At 38.4% G+C, this 18,571-nt stretch overlaps 1 protein-coding gene across 4 annotated transcripts in view; it reads right to left on the reverse strand.

Annotated features, from left to right (window-relative positions):
• Window positions 1–4,044: 4,044 nt before the first annotated feature.
• FYN (FYN proto-oncogene, Src family tyrosine kinase) overlaps window positions 4,045–18,571 on the reverse strand; it is a 176,211-nt gene continuing 161,684 nt past the window's right edge. For all 4 annotated transcript variants that reach the window (XM_074187382.1, XM_074187380.1, XM_074187379.1 and 1 more), the window contains one exon: window positions 4,045–5,783. In XM_074187382.1, the coding sequence (XP_074043483.1) occupies window positions 5,575–5,783 (209 nt within the window). In that variant the 3' untranslated portion in view covers window positions 4,045–5,574. The remainder of the gene's footprint in view (window positions 5,784–18,571) is intronic.

Below are 18,571 nucleotides of genomic sequence, written 5' to 3' on the forward strand. Positions count from 1 at the left end.
ATTAAAATTTAGAAAAAGCTAGCTCTTCTATTGTATCCATGTAATGAATGAAATTGTGGCTGAACCATTTTAGCCTCTATAAAATTCATCCTAAACTTATTATCAGCCTCTTAGAATCTGTTTCCTCCTGATCTCCCTATTTTTATTAATGGTGCAACATTTTGATACCCAGGCTCAAAAACTTAAGAGCCACTAATTGGACCTAAACATTGGTGTCAGGCAATGAATAAATTTTTATTGAACCAATCAGTGCATTAGTGGAGTGCAGAAGACATGAATACTGGTGGGTGGGAGTGGTAAAGAGTGGGTAAAGGCATTTTTTTTTTTCAAACACATAGCAAGCAAATTTTGATCTACAAACAGGTATTTACCATTAGGTTCTTTATCTCTTCTGTTCTTTCATGCTCTCTCCTTTATTCATTTCCATAGCTCTAAATATTCTCATCTCTGAGTGACTGACTCTCAAATTTTGGTCTCTCTCAATTGGACATTTCCTGCCTTTCCTGTTGAGTTTTTTCTTTAAAAAAATTTGAAGGTTTGGGGCAGTTAGGTGGCACAGTGGATAGAGTACTGGCCCCTTTAGTCAGGAGGACCTGAGTTCAAATACTACCTCAGACACTTAATAATTATCTAGCTGTGTGGCTTTGGACAAATCACTTAACCCCACTGCCTTGCAAAAATTTTAAATAAAAGTTTGTCTCTTCTTTCCCCATATCATCATTATGACCTTAGTATAGACCTGAACTATTTCAGCCTCTATAAGGTTCATCCTAAGCTTATTATCAGCCTCTTAGAATCTATTTCCTCCTGATCTCCCTATTTTTATTGATGGTGCAACAACATTCTGATACCCAGGCTCAAAAACTTAAGCTCCACTAATGATTCCTTTGTGGAGGCAGCTAGGTGGCACAATGGACAGTGCTCTGTGACTGACTCAAGTCAGGAAGAATTGAGTTCAAATCTGGTGTCAGACAAGTCACTTAATCTGTGTTTTTTAATTTCAAAATGGAGATAACACCTACCTCACAGGCTTATTGTGAGGATCAAATGAGATAATATTTGTAAAGCATCTTGCATATAGTGATGCTTATTCCCTTCCTTTCCTCTTCTTGCCAAATCCTATTGAGTCTATCTTATAAACACATTATACCTTTCCCTTCCTTTCCACTCTCATCATCATTATGGTGCAGGCCTATACCTTGGCAATAACTCCCAATGAGTGTCCTTGTTTCTTTAATTTACCCATTGTTCAATCTAACTTCCAAATCACTGATTTATCTTTCTAACGTACTACCCATGGGGAAATGTAAACAGACTAATATAGTAGAAAGATGAATCTCAAAAACCATTCAGTAGCATCTCTTTGTAGAATAAAGTCCTAAGTCTTTTTCTGACACTAATAGTCTTCCTTAGTAGGCTGATATCACTATCTTTCCATTATCATCACCATATTCCTTTGCACATCTGCTCTAGAGGTTGTTGACTTCTCAGCATTACTTAAAGATGTCTCATGCTATCTTGCCCCTTTACTGCTCCTTACATCACAATCCCCACCTTTCTACCCCAATCTCTCCTGGTTAAAACTGTCTCTTCTAAATTCATTACACATACCACATTCACTATTTTGTTTTGGAATTTATTTATATACATATTCCTCTCAACTAGATTGGAAACTTCTTGAGGGTCTGTTATTTTTTTGTTGTTTTCATCTATATTGAATTTATAATTCTTAAACACAGCAGGCATTGAACACTTGCTTAATTAAATCTTCACAGAAAAATACTGAGAAATAGTTAATAAGGATTCCAATAAATCAGATTAACTGCTAGGTGTCTCCAAACAATGGAAAGAAAGAGATCATTTCAAGACCAAAATATATGATGACAAAAAAAGATCATGATTTCGTAATAGGAAGATTTTTTAAAGTTAGTAATTTTGTAAGTTCCATGGCCCTGAACTGCTTTTTTAAGTATGAAATATGTCTCACATGATTGCACATGTATAACCTATATCAAATTGCTTTCTGCCCCAGGGAGGGGGGAAGGCGGAGAGAGGGAGAAAATTTGGAACTCAAAATTAAAAAAAAATGTTAAAAATTGTTTTTACATGTAATTGGGGAAAAATATTACTTGAAGGGGTGGTGAGGTGATGGAATTTCTGGTAGGTGACATTGTTTTCTCCACTATATTCAATGGAGTGGGTAGAAAGGGCATCATTTTAAAACACAAGAAAAACTGCTTGAGAGCAGAATGGTCCTTATGACCTTGAGTATCTCTGACCTGTCTTACTTCTTAGGGTGACTGATTTTGGTGTCTTAGAACAGCTACAACAGAATGAACTTAGAAGACAGTCTGAAGTGTCTCAAAATGCTCTTAATCAATTTAACTTTCTGTAAGAGGTTAAAGAGCATACTTTGGTCTGAAGAGATTCTCTTTCCTTTGAAGAAATTCAACCAAAACAAATTGCTCTGTCTGCCTGGAACATCTCAGAATTTTTTTTTTTGGTGGGGGAAGGAGAGATGCTGTGGCAACCAAAGATAAGCAACCTGGTAAACATCTATTATAAATATTCGAAAATCTACTGGAAGAAGATTGACATACACTGAAATTTACCAAACATAATAATAAACCGGCCAAGTTCATGACAAAAACTTTTTTCATGGAACTCAAAACACTTATGCTGATACAATTTTGCCTTGCAATTTAACCAAGTGATCATATTTGCATTGGAAATAATACCATGAAAACCTTGATTAACTATAAAGCCCCATTTTTGTTTTGATCTTTATTGTTAAAAAAAAACTCCAAAATCCTTTCTGTAATATATTAGTCTGCTGAGGGTAAGCATATTAATCACAATTTAATCTGTCACTCGGAATTATTGAGGAGTAATGCTAGGGCTCAGAATCAGGTCTTAGTGAAAATGTGATTTATGTGTTGAAGAAGCTAAAACTGAAAGAAGGGCTTGAGATAATACAGGTAGAAAGAAACAAGAGACCGGATTTGAAGCCAGGTCTTCTGACCCCAGATCTAGGACCAGGCTGGCTCCCTGTTGCTATGCTCAGGGTGATTTCCAGAACATTGCTAATTACAGCATCCCAGAATCTAGAGCTAGAAGGGAGCTGACTTTTCACTCTGGTGAGCAGAAAATCAAACATTTAGTGGGTAAGTACATGGTGGGTAAAGAAAGTGCCCAAGGTTATAGTGAGTTAAATAGAAGAACTGGTGCCAGAACCCAGATAGCTGGATGCTTGGATCAGTACTATTTTTACTCCACATCCTGTCTTCCTTATCTATTCTGTAGATACAGAAAATTCTAAATTTGTAGAATCCAGGTACACCTGAAGCCTGGATGTTCAAATAAATTTCTATTTTTGCATAGCTATAGCAATTTTTAACAAGGGCAGCTAGGTGGTGCCAGATAGAGTTACCAGGTCTGGGTTCAAATCCTGCCTCAGATACTTACGAGCTGGGTGACCCTGGGAAAGTCACTCTTTGCCTCAGCTTCCTCATCTGTCAAATGAGCTGGAGAAGGAAGTGGCAAACCAGTCCACCACAAAAGGGGTCACGAAGAGTTGGACATGACTGAACGAGTGCCTGGATAAAATCAAGATTTTACAGAACATAAACCTATGTTTCTTAGTTTTTCAGAACATCCAGATAATAGAACCTTACCAAGCAAAAGCTCCCTTATAACATAACCTTTCAATCACTGGGAAATTATCTCATATAGTTGGCCAGTCCAAAAAGCAAAACACCCATTATTTCAACTGGTCTTTTTGCATGAGGCCGCTACTAAAACTTATCATGTGACAACACACCCCTTGCCAAGTGATGGTCTGAAATACAGTAGAAAGTCCAAGAGTGTCATGGAAGGCTCCAGATGCCACCCTTTGGGCCAACCTGTGGGGCAGCTGGTGGTGCTGTTTCTTCAGCCTGGCCTTCTCTTCCTGGCTGTTCACCAGATCATCCCAACGCCATCTGGTATACGAAGTGTCACAAAACCATGAGAATTCCCTTCATGATTTAAACAAAAGAACAAAAATCCAAATGTAAAATGCTCTCTTTTTAATTACTAAATTAAGAAAGTTAAACAATTTAAAAATGTAAACTTGCAAAGAAATCATAACAAAAAAGTAATTAAGACTCCAAAAATTGCAACTCAGTATTAAAAACTCAATAGAAATAGGAGGTTGGTTTTTTTTATCTGTTTGTTTTTGTGTTTTGGTTTTTTTTTTTCTTTTCATTTGCTTGCTTTCATTTTTGGTTAAACGTAAGTAATCCAAGGCTGGTACAAATAGACAACGAGAGAACATAATACTTTGTTCTGTGCATCCCCATGAAACATAAAGAAGTGCATAGTAATTCCACTGGAGAACTCTCAGACATAGAGAAAGAAATTTCATTAGCAGTACAAGACATTTAAAACATGTATTTTACAATGGGAAATGATACACAAAATCTCTCCCAGAACACCTATCTTCATGATAAACAGTTTAGCAGGTTGACATGACTAAAATGCTATGGGTTTTAGACCATTAAATGTGGTTACAATGTTTATTAAATTAAAAAAAATTTTTTTGAATTATTTCAGTATACAGTTTTATACACAGAGTACTTGTAGCATCTATCTTCCAGATCAGCTGGTCATATGGTGTATTTTCTTGCTTCATTAGGTTCACTCTTGTTGGAAGAACAAATCTGGAAAAAGGTGGCTGTCGAACATTGTGAACATTATCATAAACTCAGCACGCGGTTCCTGAATGGAGCAAAAGTTTCAACCATCTACAGGTACAGTCAGAAACAAACGAACAAACAAAAAAGTGCAATCCAATTAAAAAAAATTCATGCTTGGCAAAAGCCAAAAAATTAGATCCACTGGTTTTCAGAACACCAGTGTTGCCTTTTTTTTTAAACCCCTTTTTAAATGTTTGCAGTAAAATTATCACTCTCTGGGTACTGCAGCCATGCGGCCCGTTGTTTGGCAACAAGTTTTCTGCAGTAGCACCCACATACTGTATGTACAGGTATGTATATATTATATATATTATATATATTTATATTTATAAAAAAACCCAAAAAACAAAAAACAAACACCTGTCCTGATTTTCTTTAGTTAAAACATGAAAAAAAAGTTTATTGTTTTAGACAAAGAGGCCACTTCTGGAAAATAATACTTTTTTCGTATTCTTTTTAGTTGAATCAGGTGAAGACAGAGTTAAAATCACATAAGATTTGCATTTAAAAAAGGAAAGCACTAGGGTCAGTTATTGGCACTGCGTAACTATTTACACTGAATAGAGGTTTTGCCGTTTACATAACATCGATACAATGCATTTTCCAAAGTCTTTTGAGAAGTTAACAAGTTTGTGTCTCTTATTCTTCACAGAGGACATTCAGATTTGGGGACAAGTGGTCATCAATGAGGGGTGCAGTTGCTCTTCAGACTTCAGACTCACATGCACTCTGGTCCTGGAAGATTCACACTGCTCTGAGAGCAGTGAGCAGTTTCTGAATTGGAAGCGATGAGGGAGGGAATGACCACCTGGATGCTTCTGCAGACAGGCCACCTGACTTAGAGGTTCTCACCAGGTTGGTATTGGGGTTCTGTTGCAGTAAAGTAGTCTTCCAGGAAACCCTGCAAATACTCAAATGTGGGGCGTTCCTCAGGGTCTTTTTTCCAGCAATGAATCATAAGCTCATGCAAGGAGATAGGGCAGTCCTGAGGACATGGCATCCTGTACCCACGTTCTACCTGCTCCAAGACTTCACGGTTATTCATGCCTTTCAAAAGAAAAAAGGAAGAAGAGAGATGAAGGCCCTTATATCAAAACTGCATTATGGTTAATCAACAACGGAGGCATGCTCACTATGTCATCTTATCTCTTGACTCAGAAATCATCTTCTGACTCTTGAATGTACTCACCATGTATTATTTTGCATGATCTTATTTTATGCTATTTGTAGTAAACTGGTAGTAATTAATGTATCAAACCCCTCTACTACACTCACTATGTCACTACACTCATGACTCAGAAATCATCTACCTCGTGAATGTATTTTAATGAGCACATGCATGATCTATTTTATGTTATTGTGTATCTGTTAATAATCGATGTGTCGAATCCTTCTATTAGATTATAAGCTCCACGAGGGCAGAACCTGGTGTTATCTTTAAGTTTTGAAGTTATCTGCACTGTATTGAACTGAAAATTCAGAATGGAAACAGTTAAAGTATGTTTCCCAGAATCCCAAACCTTGCCTTTAAATTCACTCACACTGAAAACCAAATGGTTCCTTATTTATGGCATCCATTAACTAGGTTTCTGTACCCTATAACTCAGCTTCCCTCATACCTGGGGTAGGTTCCTTCTGAATATTGGGGAAGGTGACTCTTAGTTGCACCTCCAAGCCTGCAATGCTCTGGGGAATCTCCTGAGGCAATAATTATAGTTTGGGGGAATGAGACTTTCCCCTGTTGCTGCTGGTGGCTCTTGGACCAGACAAGGATCTGGGCCCCAGAGACACAGCTTTGACCTAGGGTTCAGTAACTTGGAGGGAGCAGACAGGGTGTCTCCAAGGCCAGCTTTTCCCTCTGTGACCTTTGCAGGGCCATTCATCATTCTGTGACCTTTCTGACCTTGGAGTGGGGGATGGATGAGCTGTCTTGTTACTTTACCAGGTTTTTGCAGCAATTATAGTGGTGCTTTAAAAAAAAAACAACAACAAAAAACGACTATTCTTTCCAGTCCTTTTAGGAAAAAGAAAAGAGAAAATTTGCCTGTTTAGTACAGTTCAGGAAATAACATACTTACTGTGAAGCAGATGTACCACCCCCTCCTGCTTCCACAGCCAAAGTCTCTTCTATTTTCTTCCTTTTTCTTCCCATATCATGTTTTCCTATTTTTCTGCCAATCCTTTGTGTTTTTTGGCTACCCTCTGCCCTCATTTTTCTATTAAGAATCTAGTCTCTTTTCTTGCCTGGAGCTCTCAATTAATTTCTAAAAATTGAGAAAAAGGTTTTAATCTTAGATATGATCTTCGTTTTTTTCATTTGTCTTTCCATTTGGGGGTGGGTATAACTAGCAGAGGGAAGAAACATCTGCATTTGGTTCATTTCATTTTGGAAAGATGTTGGTTACCTGCCAGTTAAGTAAGAGCTTTATGGGTGGTTGATAATGAAAGTTCCATCAAGGTTATGATTGCATTCTTCTGCATCCACAAGTTTGGTTATAAGATCAAAGATTTAGAGCTAGAAGAGAGCTCTGAGATCACTTACTCTCATGCCCTAATTTTACAGATGAGGAACCTTAATTGCATTACTGGTTTAAAGACACACAAATCATGGGCACCCTCTCTACCTGCCTTCATGTCTTATATTCCACAAGAAGACTTTCCTGCTCTCTTATAGTATCAGTGACTTCCTGCTGGCGATAATTTCTAATTTATCCTGTACAAAGCTTGTTTGTACACAGTTTGTTTCGTGTCTACCCCATTTCTTTTTATTCTTAGCTCTTAACACAGTCCCTAGAACACAGTAGGTATTTAATAAATGCTTATTGATTTGACAAATAGATGATGGTAGAAGTGAGGATTGAATCCAGATTCTATGACTCCAGACCCAATGCTCCTTCCACTGGACCACACACAGGCTGTCTCTCTGACAATTTATCATTTTAGGAATGTAAGAACTGCTATCCAACAGCACCCTACTGCTAACACTGTTCATAAGAGATGTGTTGGGAGGCCAGATATCAATAAGGCTGTTCCATTCCAGCTTCTTCTGCTAGCTGCTTATGGTTTCATCATTTGCAAATTTACCCAAATGCTTTTTGACTCCATTTCAATTTCCTGCCAGTATCACCTTTTGGGCTACTGAGTTCCATAATTTTGGAGAGGCTGGGGATAAGCGTAGTAACCGTGTCCTAAACTTGCCTCACTCAAGCTTCCAAGGCTGTTTCCTCATCCTAGTACTTTGGGATAAGGTGAACAGGTCTGTGTCTACTTTATCCATGTCATTCATGATCTTATAGATTCCTCTTTCAAGTGTGGGTTAGGATTAAAAAGCATTAGAGATGTTTTATAAAGCACATCTAAAGTTTGCTTCAGAATAAGGGGGACATTCTAAGGACAGTAGAAGCTGGGATACTGAGAAGGACAGTGGTTGTTAGGAACATTGTTGAATACTGTTGGGAATGGAAGACAGACTTGTCTCTCTCTTTCTCTTTTTTTTTAGGTGTCTCTCCTTCCCTCTCTCTCTTCTTTCTCTTTGTGTTTCTTTCTATTATCTGTCTCTCTTCCCCTTTTCTCTCTCTTCTTATCTTCTCTCTCCTCCCTCTCTACTCTTTTCTCTTTGTATACATTTCTCATCTCTCTGTCTCCCTTTCTCTCCCACTCCTTTCTTTCTCTTCCTCTCTCTCTCCCCCCTTTTCTTTGTCTCCTTCCCCCTCTCCCCTCCCCCCCTTTCTGTCTCCCTCTCTTTCTCTCCCTTCTTTTCATCTCCTTTTCTCTCTTGGTGTCTCACTCTCCCTCCTTTCTTTTCTCCCTCTCTTCTCTTTTTGATTTGAGTGCATTTCTTATCTCTTTCTCTGTCTTCCCTTTTCTCTTTGCTTCCCTCTCCTACTCTTTCCCCCTCTCTTTCTCTGTCTCTCATCTTTTAAAAGACCTAAGTAAAAAAAAAAAACAAACAACATGACTGATGGCTGCTACCATCTTGCCAGCCCAATCTGGCCCAAGAAAGTATAATAATGATTTATAAATGTGTTTCATGATATGGCATCTCAAGGCTTCACTCTTTTCTCTGTAAATAACAAATGTGGCATGAAGCACATATGAGTACCTGATAAGATTTCCCAGACCAGACTGATGTAATTTGGATGAATCTCACTTTGGGAGCTGGGCTGTATAGGAAAGACTTTCATGAAGCCTGTACCTGAGACTATAGGGGGACCTCTCATCAGATTAAGAGGGGAACTTGATGTAGATTCTGTATTTTGGCACAGAAAATTTCCATTCCCAAATACATCCCTGTGCTCAATTAATCATTTTCCTTCTGTGTCACAGAGTGGGTGTCAGTAAATGTTTCATTTCATTAAAAAAAATAAGCTCTTCTGATGGAGAGATTCCACGTTTTCACTCTTAATCCAATCTCCTCTAACAGAAAGGGTAATTGGTCACTGGGGCCAAGAGTGATTCTCTGTTGAAGCTGCCTACACAGCAGCTCAGTCATTAACACTGAGATTCTCCTGAGATCTTCTACTTTGTTTAGGGGTCTTGCTCAAAAGGCGGATTTGTAGTTCAGTATGCATTATAAGCAAGAAGGAAGCAAGACACTGTGAAAAGGAAAGAAAGCCTACAACTCTGGCACATGGCCCTTCTCTCGTCTGTTCGACGCTCAGGGAGTATGTGTAACAGATTCCATACACTGGGGCCAAGTGGAAATGCACTGACAGCTTCTGCCAAAAAAGCAGGATATAAAACAATGTACCTTGTTATTACTGACAATCTGAAGCTTATCTGGAACAGTTCTTCCCTCAGAGTCTGCAAGTGAGAATCCATAGGCTGACCCTCAAACTTGTAATACTCAGCACTTCCCATCTTCAATAATGGAGAAACAATTGATACTCAATCAGTTAAAGATGCTAGACTTTTAAAAAAAATCTACATAAAATAGCTGAATTAAATAGATGTTGTCAAGATTTTTTTTTCCAAAGTGCTATTTTTTAAAAAAAATTGGGGGCAACAAGGTGGTGCAGTGATAGAGCACTAGCCCTGGAGTCAGGAAGACCTGAGTTCAAATTCGGCCTCAGACACTTCATACATACTTAGCTGTGTGACCTTGGGCAAGTCACTTAACCCCAATGCCTTACAAAAACCCCCCAAAAAAGAGAAAAAAAAATACCACAAAACACCCTTAATAAAATTGGTCTCCTTTGCAAGCAACCAGGCTCACAGAAAAAAAAAGTTGGAAGTGGCTGTAGAGCCCCATCCTCTCATTTTTAACAGATGAAGAAAATGAGGCTAGGATAGCTAAGTGTCTTGCTCAATGTCATATAAACAGTAAATTGCAGGACTGGAATTTGAACCCAGTTCTTGAGACTCAAAGTCCTGTGCTCTTTCTCCTATGCCACTCAAGCCAGAATTTTGAAGAATTTCATGAAAAGATTTATTTGTGCAGAGTGGAATTTCTTATTCAGCTCACAACTATAAGACATTACTGGATAATTATATTTTCTCTCTTCAGATAACTCTAAATTCTTGTTTTCAAGAAAATGGCAACTTCTTTTCTTTAGTCTCTCTGCAATATTGACAATGGAAGGGGACAGGGGGAGAGAGACAGTATTGAATGGTTAAGGCAGGGGTCTGTATTTGCTTGAGAACAAAAATAGCTGAAGGAGAAAAGGGATGGGTGAAGAAAGGCAAAGAGTCTTTATTTTGCTCTTAAATAAGGTTAAAAAAACTGGAAATATATCACTTTTGCCTTTTTCTAAAATCTGGAGAAAGACCAGGGGAGAAGTTGAAACAAGGATGGAGTGAATTCAGAGAGCAGACTTTTGAGCATCATCACACTTTGTGGGGAAAAAACCCAAACATCTAAGGGAATTACTGTCATCAGTAGTCTGCAGGAAGCAGTAAGGATAACAGATCATTTTCCAACGTGAAGAATAACACACACTAATCGATTACTACAAGATATATATTGGCTCCTACTTTGTCCCTTGCTTCCAGGTGAGAGAATCAGTCTGAGAGTTGAAAACATAATTTTCCACTGAAAATGGCTCCTAGCTTCATTACATTTTCCTCTTTTTCCATACAACAATACTAACCTTCCTATTGTCTTTTTTCACTTTAATTAAAATGTTTAAGAGGATCCCCTTTTACAGGGTAAATTTCAGTAATACCACACTAGTATTCATATCACATATAATTTCAGATCATAGTTATACTCAGAGTCTGATAGGCATAGTTGAACACCTCAAATTCTAAGCTCCCTCATGTCTTCCAATAGGAGTATCAATTTCTAGGTTTTTAAGTTTCCAAGGTGGTCTCTCTGATCTCACTTCTCTCAGTTGTTGTCGAATCATTTCCCATCATGTCTAACTCTTTGTGATTCCATTTAGGGGTTTAAGATATTAGAGTGATTTGTCATTTCCTTCTCATTTTAAAGTAAGAAAACTGAGTCAAACTGGATTAAGTGACTTGGCCAAGTTATACATCTAGTAAGTATCTGAAGCCAGAGAGGTCCCTGGGACTTCTATTCACTGCATGACCTAGCTCCCCTCCACCTATGTAGCTAATGAAAGTTGTATTCCTATCCAACTATTAAAATAAATTTAATCTACTCCAAAAGAGCCTGTTTCATAGATGTAGGCTTTCTTTCCACTAAAGCAGATTACCCTATAACCCTCCATGATAAGCTGCAAAGCAAGGCCCAGTGAATTCTTTACCTGATGATTAACCAAATAATTTTCAGGTGAGATATCTCTTTATAGATTGTAGGACTGTAGACCTAGGGCTGGTGTACCTTAAAGAACCTTCTTCAACCCCCTAATTTTACAAGACACTTTCCTTATTTTAGAGATGGGGAAACTGAGACCCACTGGGGAGGTCAAGTAAGTTGCCCAAGATCACAGAGGTACTAAATGGCAGAAGTGGAATTTGAACCATGGACTCTAGACCCAGTACTCTTTTCCAGTGCACTATCTCTTAAATCTAATTCTTGCACAATTCATTGATCCTCTTCAAAGGACAAACAACAAATGCTTCCCTTTGTGTGGCTAGTGCTCAGAGGATAGAAAGGTAGCCAGTTTCAAGTCTTTAAGGGAAGCCTTTCCAGCAAGGCAAGGCCATTTGCAAGATTTGAAAGCTGGAAGGATCCAAATCATTTTGCAGATATAGAAACAGTTTGAGTTGGAGGTTCTCTGGTGTAGCATTTGAGAACCCAGGGTCACCTTCATCTCCTGATAAGGATCAGAGAATTTCAATGGTGGAAGAGAAGGCAAATTCTAAAAATTAATTTTGTTATAGTGAATGTTGGGCTAAAGGGCAAGAGTTAGAGATTCTATAGCTATATCTTTTTCATTCTTTCTGGGACCTCTTTGGAAGAAGCAACTCAACAACAGAGGGGCTAGAGAGCCCACCTCCAAGACCTGTCTTCAAGCCCCACTGGGCAAATCACACTCTCTCAGTCCTATTAGCAACTCTTTAATATTATTTAATTGCAGGAAAACTCCTAACCTAAATTGACACAAACATTTTTCATACCCAAATGTTCCCTGTAACCTATGAAATCACAAGCCCAGTTACTATAGTTCTCTCAAGCCTCAAATCCTCCCTTCCCTTCCTTGTATCCCCCCCCCCCCCCAAACAACAACACGTTTTAGTCCCTTATTGTGCTTTGGGTTGTTTGGAATAAATGATATTAGAGGTTATTTGTTAGGAAGTTGTTTTTCTCTGACATGATCTTTTAATATGAATCTCTAAAATATCCTATCTGAACAAGGAAAGACATTAACTGTAACTTATAATTTACATCTGACTTTTGACTATGGATTCTAAGATCCTCATTATTTTAAAAAAATAACAAAAAACAATAAGCCTCTGTAAATAATCAAGTCTTTGAAAAATGGAATAATGTTTCGATTAGGAAAATATTCTTGAAAAAAAGTGGTTTTTGGACCTTTTGCAAAATGTCCTTTTCTGTTCAGTGTGAGTCCCACGAAGATGTATATATGCCTAGAGTTCAATGACGCTCTCCTTTCCAAACCTTCCAAAAAGCCCTATTGGGTTTCTTTCTTTACTCAAGGAGAAAGGCAAAGCAAGATAAGTGTGCGTGCTTGCTTAGCTAGCCAGGGAGCCTGTATTCTATCAGATTCACAGTCAGATTAGAGCAGCCACTGAGAGGCTTCGTGTTAGGTTTTGGTACTGGATCAAAGCAAAAATTAAGGGCAGGGAGGTTCAGAAGAGAGAGCCAAACTGGAAACAAAGAAGTGATTGGAACAAAGCATACTAATTGCTAGTTTGGCTTCTCCTTCATTTTACCAAATACCTCAAGTGCAGCTGCTTCAAACAAAAAACAAAAACAAAAATAAAAATGTCAGACCAAAATGCAGAAAAGATGCACAAAAAATGCATACATTATGGTTGTCAAATGGTAAGGCTCTTAAGATGGTGACAGCAACATTGTTATCAAGAGCTTCTTCCCCTCTGAGAACAGCAAAGGAAGGATAAAGGGGTAAAGGTGATCATTATAAAAATCCCTAGCAGTTCCAAGAGGAGGATGAAGAGAAGAAGATGGAGAAGATGGAGAGGTGGAGTTGAGAAATGGAAAGTGGGGGAAGAGTTGGAGGGATGTTCTGCTATGGGGAGACCCTTGGCTGTTGGCTTCCCCTTCACTCTCTGGCTTTCCACCGACACTCACTTTCTTCCACTCACCTGCATATCACTACAGATGCCACTTCTCAAGGGACATCTTACAAGAGGAGGCAAGGGGTGGATCCTTGGGGTATTTAGGGCAAGTTATCTGACTGGGAGAGCACAGTATGCTGAAGAAAGATGCTTCTGTGGCTTGTGGAGGGTTACAGGTCATTTCCTGGCTCTTCATTCTCCTCTTGGCTAGAGATTCCTAGTCTCTTTATGCCCATAAACCAATCTGTTCCTACTGGCAAGAGATTATGAGACAAGCTGAAAGATGTATGTCATATGTTAGGATAAAAGAAAAGAGCGATGGGTGGATGCTGGGAGAGAGAGAGCATCCAATTTCTAGAGGGGTAGTGCCAAGTCCAATGGTACAACAATAATGCCAACTGACATGTATGTACCTAGGGAGAGGCAGTATGGGGTAGTGGCCTCAGAGCCAAGAAGACCTGGGTTCAGATCTTCCCTCTTGACACATAATGGTTGGTTGATTCTGGGTAAGTCCTTTAATTTCTCATGCCTCAACAGCTCTCTCGATTAGGTCTTCCTACTCTACTTTAAAACAAAAATGTGTTATGAATCATTTCAGTAGTTTGGTGAAGTATAAGGACTCCTCAGAAAAAAGAAAGTTTTGTTGTCTATATTCATACTTAAAGGCAATACTAAATTTCAATTAGGGATTAGTGGGGGAAAAAAAGCAATTTTTCCCCTGGTTCATGGTCAGGTTCATGACCTCATGCTGTCCATATACTCCTTGGGGGATTTGTGGACCCCAGATTAAGAACTCTACTTAAAGCCTATAAATTGCAAAGTAGGTGCTACTTTGTAGGATCCAGTACTCCCTTTCCCTCTGCTATCCCCCCCCAAAACTCAAACCATTATGTAGAATTTTATGCTAAACCGAAAACATTGTTTTTTTTAGGTTTTTGCAAGGCAATGGGGTTAAGTGGCTTGCTCAAGGCCACACAGCTGGGTAAATTATTAAGTGTCTGAGGCCGGATTTGAACTCAGGTTCTCCTGACTCCAGGGCCGGTGCTCTATCCACTGCACCACCTAGCCGCCCCTACAAAACATTTTATAGACAGGATGTCTAAATCTATGGTCCTATCATCTTATCTGATTACTGGGAGCAAATCTACTTAAAAATCTACTTAAATCTACTTAAAAAATGAGGATTGACCTCTAGATTAAAATCAGGAACATGGGAAGGCTGCCAATTTTTAGTAGACTATAGACAATACAATATTAAGCTTTAGTTAGTAGCTTAAAACTACTGGGCAAATCCAGGTTTAAGCTTTAGCAGCTTAAAGTTGCTGTGAGACTCTTAGGATACTGGGTAGATGGAAGACTGTGATAGACACTGAAGAGGCCAACCCCCTTCTGCCAGATCATCCTTAAATTCACAATCCTTGATCTTAGAATTTGAGGCTAAGAATCACAGCTTAGCAAGGCCAAGATATTTTTCAGAGTGGTTTTGCCCAGCATGTAGTGCTCCAGTTTACCAAAGAGTTAATTTCTAATACTAAAGTATTAAGGAAAGATAAATGATATCACTGCAACTAGAGAAACACCCCCTCCACACACACACACACACACACACACACACACACACACACACACACACACACACACGTTGTCCACTCATGCCCCCACTCCTAGGGAAAAAAATCTACTGCCAATATATGCTAATCACTCCTGAGACTAAGATAAATATAAGATGATTGGAAAAAATAAATTGAATTGTTTTCAAAGTTGTGGGTCTAATTTTAAAACTCCTTTTAGGGGGCAGCTAGGTGGCGCAGTGGATAAAGCACTGGCCCTGGAGTGAGGAGTACCGGGTTCAAATCCGGTCTCAAACACTTAATAATTACCTAGCTATGTGGCCTTGGGCAAGCTACTTAACCCCATTTGCCTTGCAAAAAACCCCCTAAAACCAAATAAATAAATCAACAAATTCCTTTTAAAAAACATAACCATTAATTCACAGGTACATCTATTTACATATGCTCCAAACATATGGATGCCTCAACCCCAGAAAACGTGCTTTTTGCCTGTTTTGCTTACAAATGAGAATCCACAGGAATAAAATGGTTTTTCTTTAGATGGGTGGGGGGGGGGGGGAGTAGCAAATTTCAAAAGCCAAGAATGGTTTTAAAACTTTTATTTTTATTTAAATAAAAATCTAAAAACCATTTTTTAGCTCTCAAGTTGTACAAAACCAGGTGGTGGATCATATTTGACCCCTGGACCTCTGTGACCCCTGCTTGGGAGGAGAAAGAAATGGCTCTTGAACTGTAGCTTGCAGCAAGTTGAGGCTAAATCTATGAGAAAAGGATAGCCAGGATGTAGAAAATATAAAACTGAATATACAAAGGACAGCCAGGATGCATAAAATATAAAACTTTGGAACTATATTTATCCAAATGTTACAGATGTAAGCAATAATGTTATTTCCCTAGCATTGTAAACATGACTCTGCTTTTTACTTTCAACCTTAATTTTTAAAAGTTTTATTGATGCTTTTTAAATTTTTACAAGGGAAATATTTCCAGCTATTCCCTTGCCCTCATAGAATCTTCCCTTTCAAACTTAAAATGACTAAGATAAAGACATTAACATAGCTATTAGCTTTACTAGCATATGCAACTTTTTGCCCCGGGGGGTATTTATAGTCCCTCACCTCTGTACTGAGAGAAGAGAAGAATCAATAAGCATGGAATTGGAATGGCATTCTAACTGGGACACTGGGGTCCATTAATCTGTTCTCTATAACTAATTTTGGTCTTTAATTGTCTTTAATCTCAGTTTAGCTGTTTTTGTAGTATGATTTTCATTTATATTACTGGAGTCATTAATAAGCTAATAATAACTTGGATGTATAGCTAGCAAACTGTAGCACTTTATAGTGTGAAAATTATCAGTTAGCTCATTTGATTTTCACAACTTTGGGAGGTAGATATTAATATTATTATTATTTCCATTTTCTATATGAAGAAACCAACAGAGAGAGAGAGAGCAAGTGACTTGCTCAGGGTCACAAGCTAGTAAATGTTTAAGATAGGATTTGAACTCAGGTCTGTCTTTCTCCAGATCCCATACTCTAGGTGCTCAATTATCTAGCTGTCACTGTTGTATTTTCCTGTTTCTCTCTTCCTTTTATATTTCAAATAATTCTGTGTCCCATCAAATTTCAATTACTCATCACTAATTTCAGTACTGTTAAGCAATAAATACCTCCCTCTCTTCCCAATATACTTTTATCATGCTCTTTCCTTTACACCTTTCACTTTTGGCTAAACATACTGAGAGTCTCTCATTCTTTCTCTAATACTTACCATCCCCTTTATTTTCAAGACTGGTCAAAACACTTGGCAAACCCATTGAAATTTCATTTAAAAATTATCTTTTTCTTAAGGGCCTTTTCAGAATTAACTCTATTCAGGAATCCAATCCTGAAGGGCTAAAATGAACCCATTTCTCCCCAACCCCACACAAGCTGAATTAGATCAAAAAGCCTTGACTTCAAAAAGTGTATATACCCTGCCTCTCTCACTCGTCCACCTAAATGTTAAGTTTCTTGAGGCTGTTAAGATCAGCAGAAATTCAAAATAATGGTATTTCTTTTTCAGATGGCAACAAACACTTTCAGTGACTTATAAGCCTGAGCACCCCATGAAGGACTTAGTTTGAAATCCATACAATGAAAAAGGGAGGAGGGATAGCTTCCAACCCTCATAATAAGAGAGCTGACACCCACATGTTTTCTTCCAATTTTATACTTCCACAGTGTCTTTTGCTTGCTTCCATCACAGTCGACCCTTTTCTGTTCTACTCAACTATTCCCAGAATGTGCACACACATATGTGTGTGTTGGGAGCGGCGGCAGCAACATCAATAAAGCTGACTTACATCCGGATTGCTAAAATGCCCTCTGCCAGCACTTCAGAGATGGGGAATTTGTCAATTCTGCCTACACGGCTTCTTGGCACTCCCAGCAGCGGAGAAGATATATAACATAGGGAGAAGGAGATGCTATTTATGCACAATTCCTTCTGCGTCCTCTGGAAATCACCAAAAATGTTCATTAAAGGGAAAAAAAACCCGAACAAAGAGATTACAAATTAATCTGCCCTTGCTGACATTCCCCAATTGCAAAGAGATTACCAAAAAAGCTCCTCAAAACCCTTAGCATTTGCAGGAGGCCTCAGTCACTCATTAATCTTAGTTATCATTCATATCATTGGTTTTTTAGCTCATTCCTTAGGCATGAATATGTGGGGTAGAGACTGCCTTTCTGTCTTCAATCATCAGTAACTGGAAGACATTTTCTTAACATTTCAGAAAGCAGGTCTTCACTACACCATACACAGAACAATCACTACAGAATAATAACTACTGCAGGGAAGACAAGAGACAATATACCTAAATGAAGAAATTAAAGCACCAAAAAAATCTTTAGGATGCCATTGTCTTGAAGCATGACTCTGATAGGGGAAAAAAAATCTCAGACTTTAGAATGCTTGAAAAATTTTCTCCTATTCATTTCATCTTACACCAATCAATAATATATACTTATGCCTAGAATATTTAGGGTATTCAATAGTAAGCAGTGAACTCTTTCTTTCATGAGGCTAATGAATAGTCTCTCTACTATTTGCTCTGGCCATCTGGAGCTACATTTTACAAGAGATGAGATTCAGTCTGTGAGTCTGATGGGTAGAGCTTAATCATCAAGAAAATGGAAACTTTTAACCCCTCCTTTCCAAAGACTTCTGCAAACCTGATCCTCGAAATGGACCTTTTGTGATATTTCAGTTTGGAGATTTCTATCTTTACTCTCTTGCTGAGGAGAAAGGGATTTTATGAATTCTGAGAGAGTTAGGGGTTTAGATCAATTGATAATCCTTGAAAATTTTAAATACATTTCAAAATGATTTCTGGTTATCAGAAGACAGAAGCTCCAGGTTCCTTGACTGAACATGGTTTCCTGCTGCCCCTCCTGCTTTCCAAGAAAGCCTCAGGGTGAAGCTAGAAGGGGCTGCTGCTATCACTTTTTTTGGTTTTTGTAAGGGGTTAAGTGACTTGCCCAAGGTCACACAGCTAGGTACTTAAGTGTCTGAGGTCACATTTGAACTCAGGTCCTCCCAACTGCAGAG

This window comes from Macrotis lagotis, chromosome 5 (genome assembly GCF_037893015.1).
Source record: "Macrotis lagotis isolate mMagLag1 chromosome 5, bilby.v1.9.chrom.fasta, whole genome shotgun sequence".
NCBI classification, from domain to species: domain Eukaryota; kingdom Metazoa; phylum Chordata; class Mammalia; order Peramelemorphia; family Peramelidae; genus Macrotis; species Macrotis lagotis.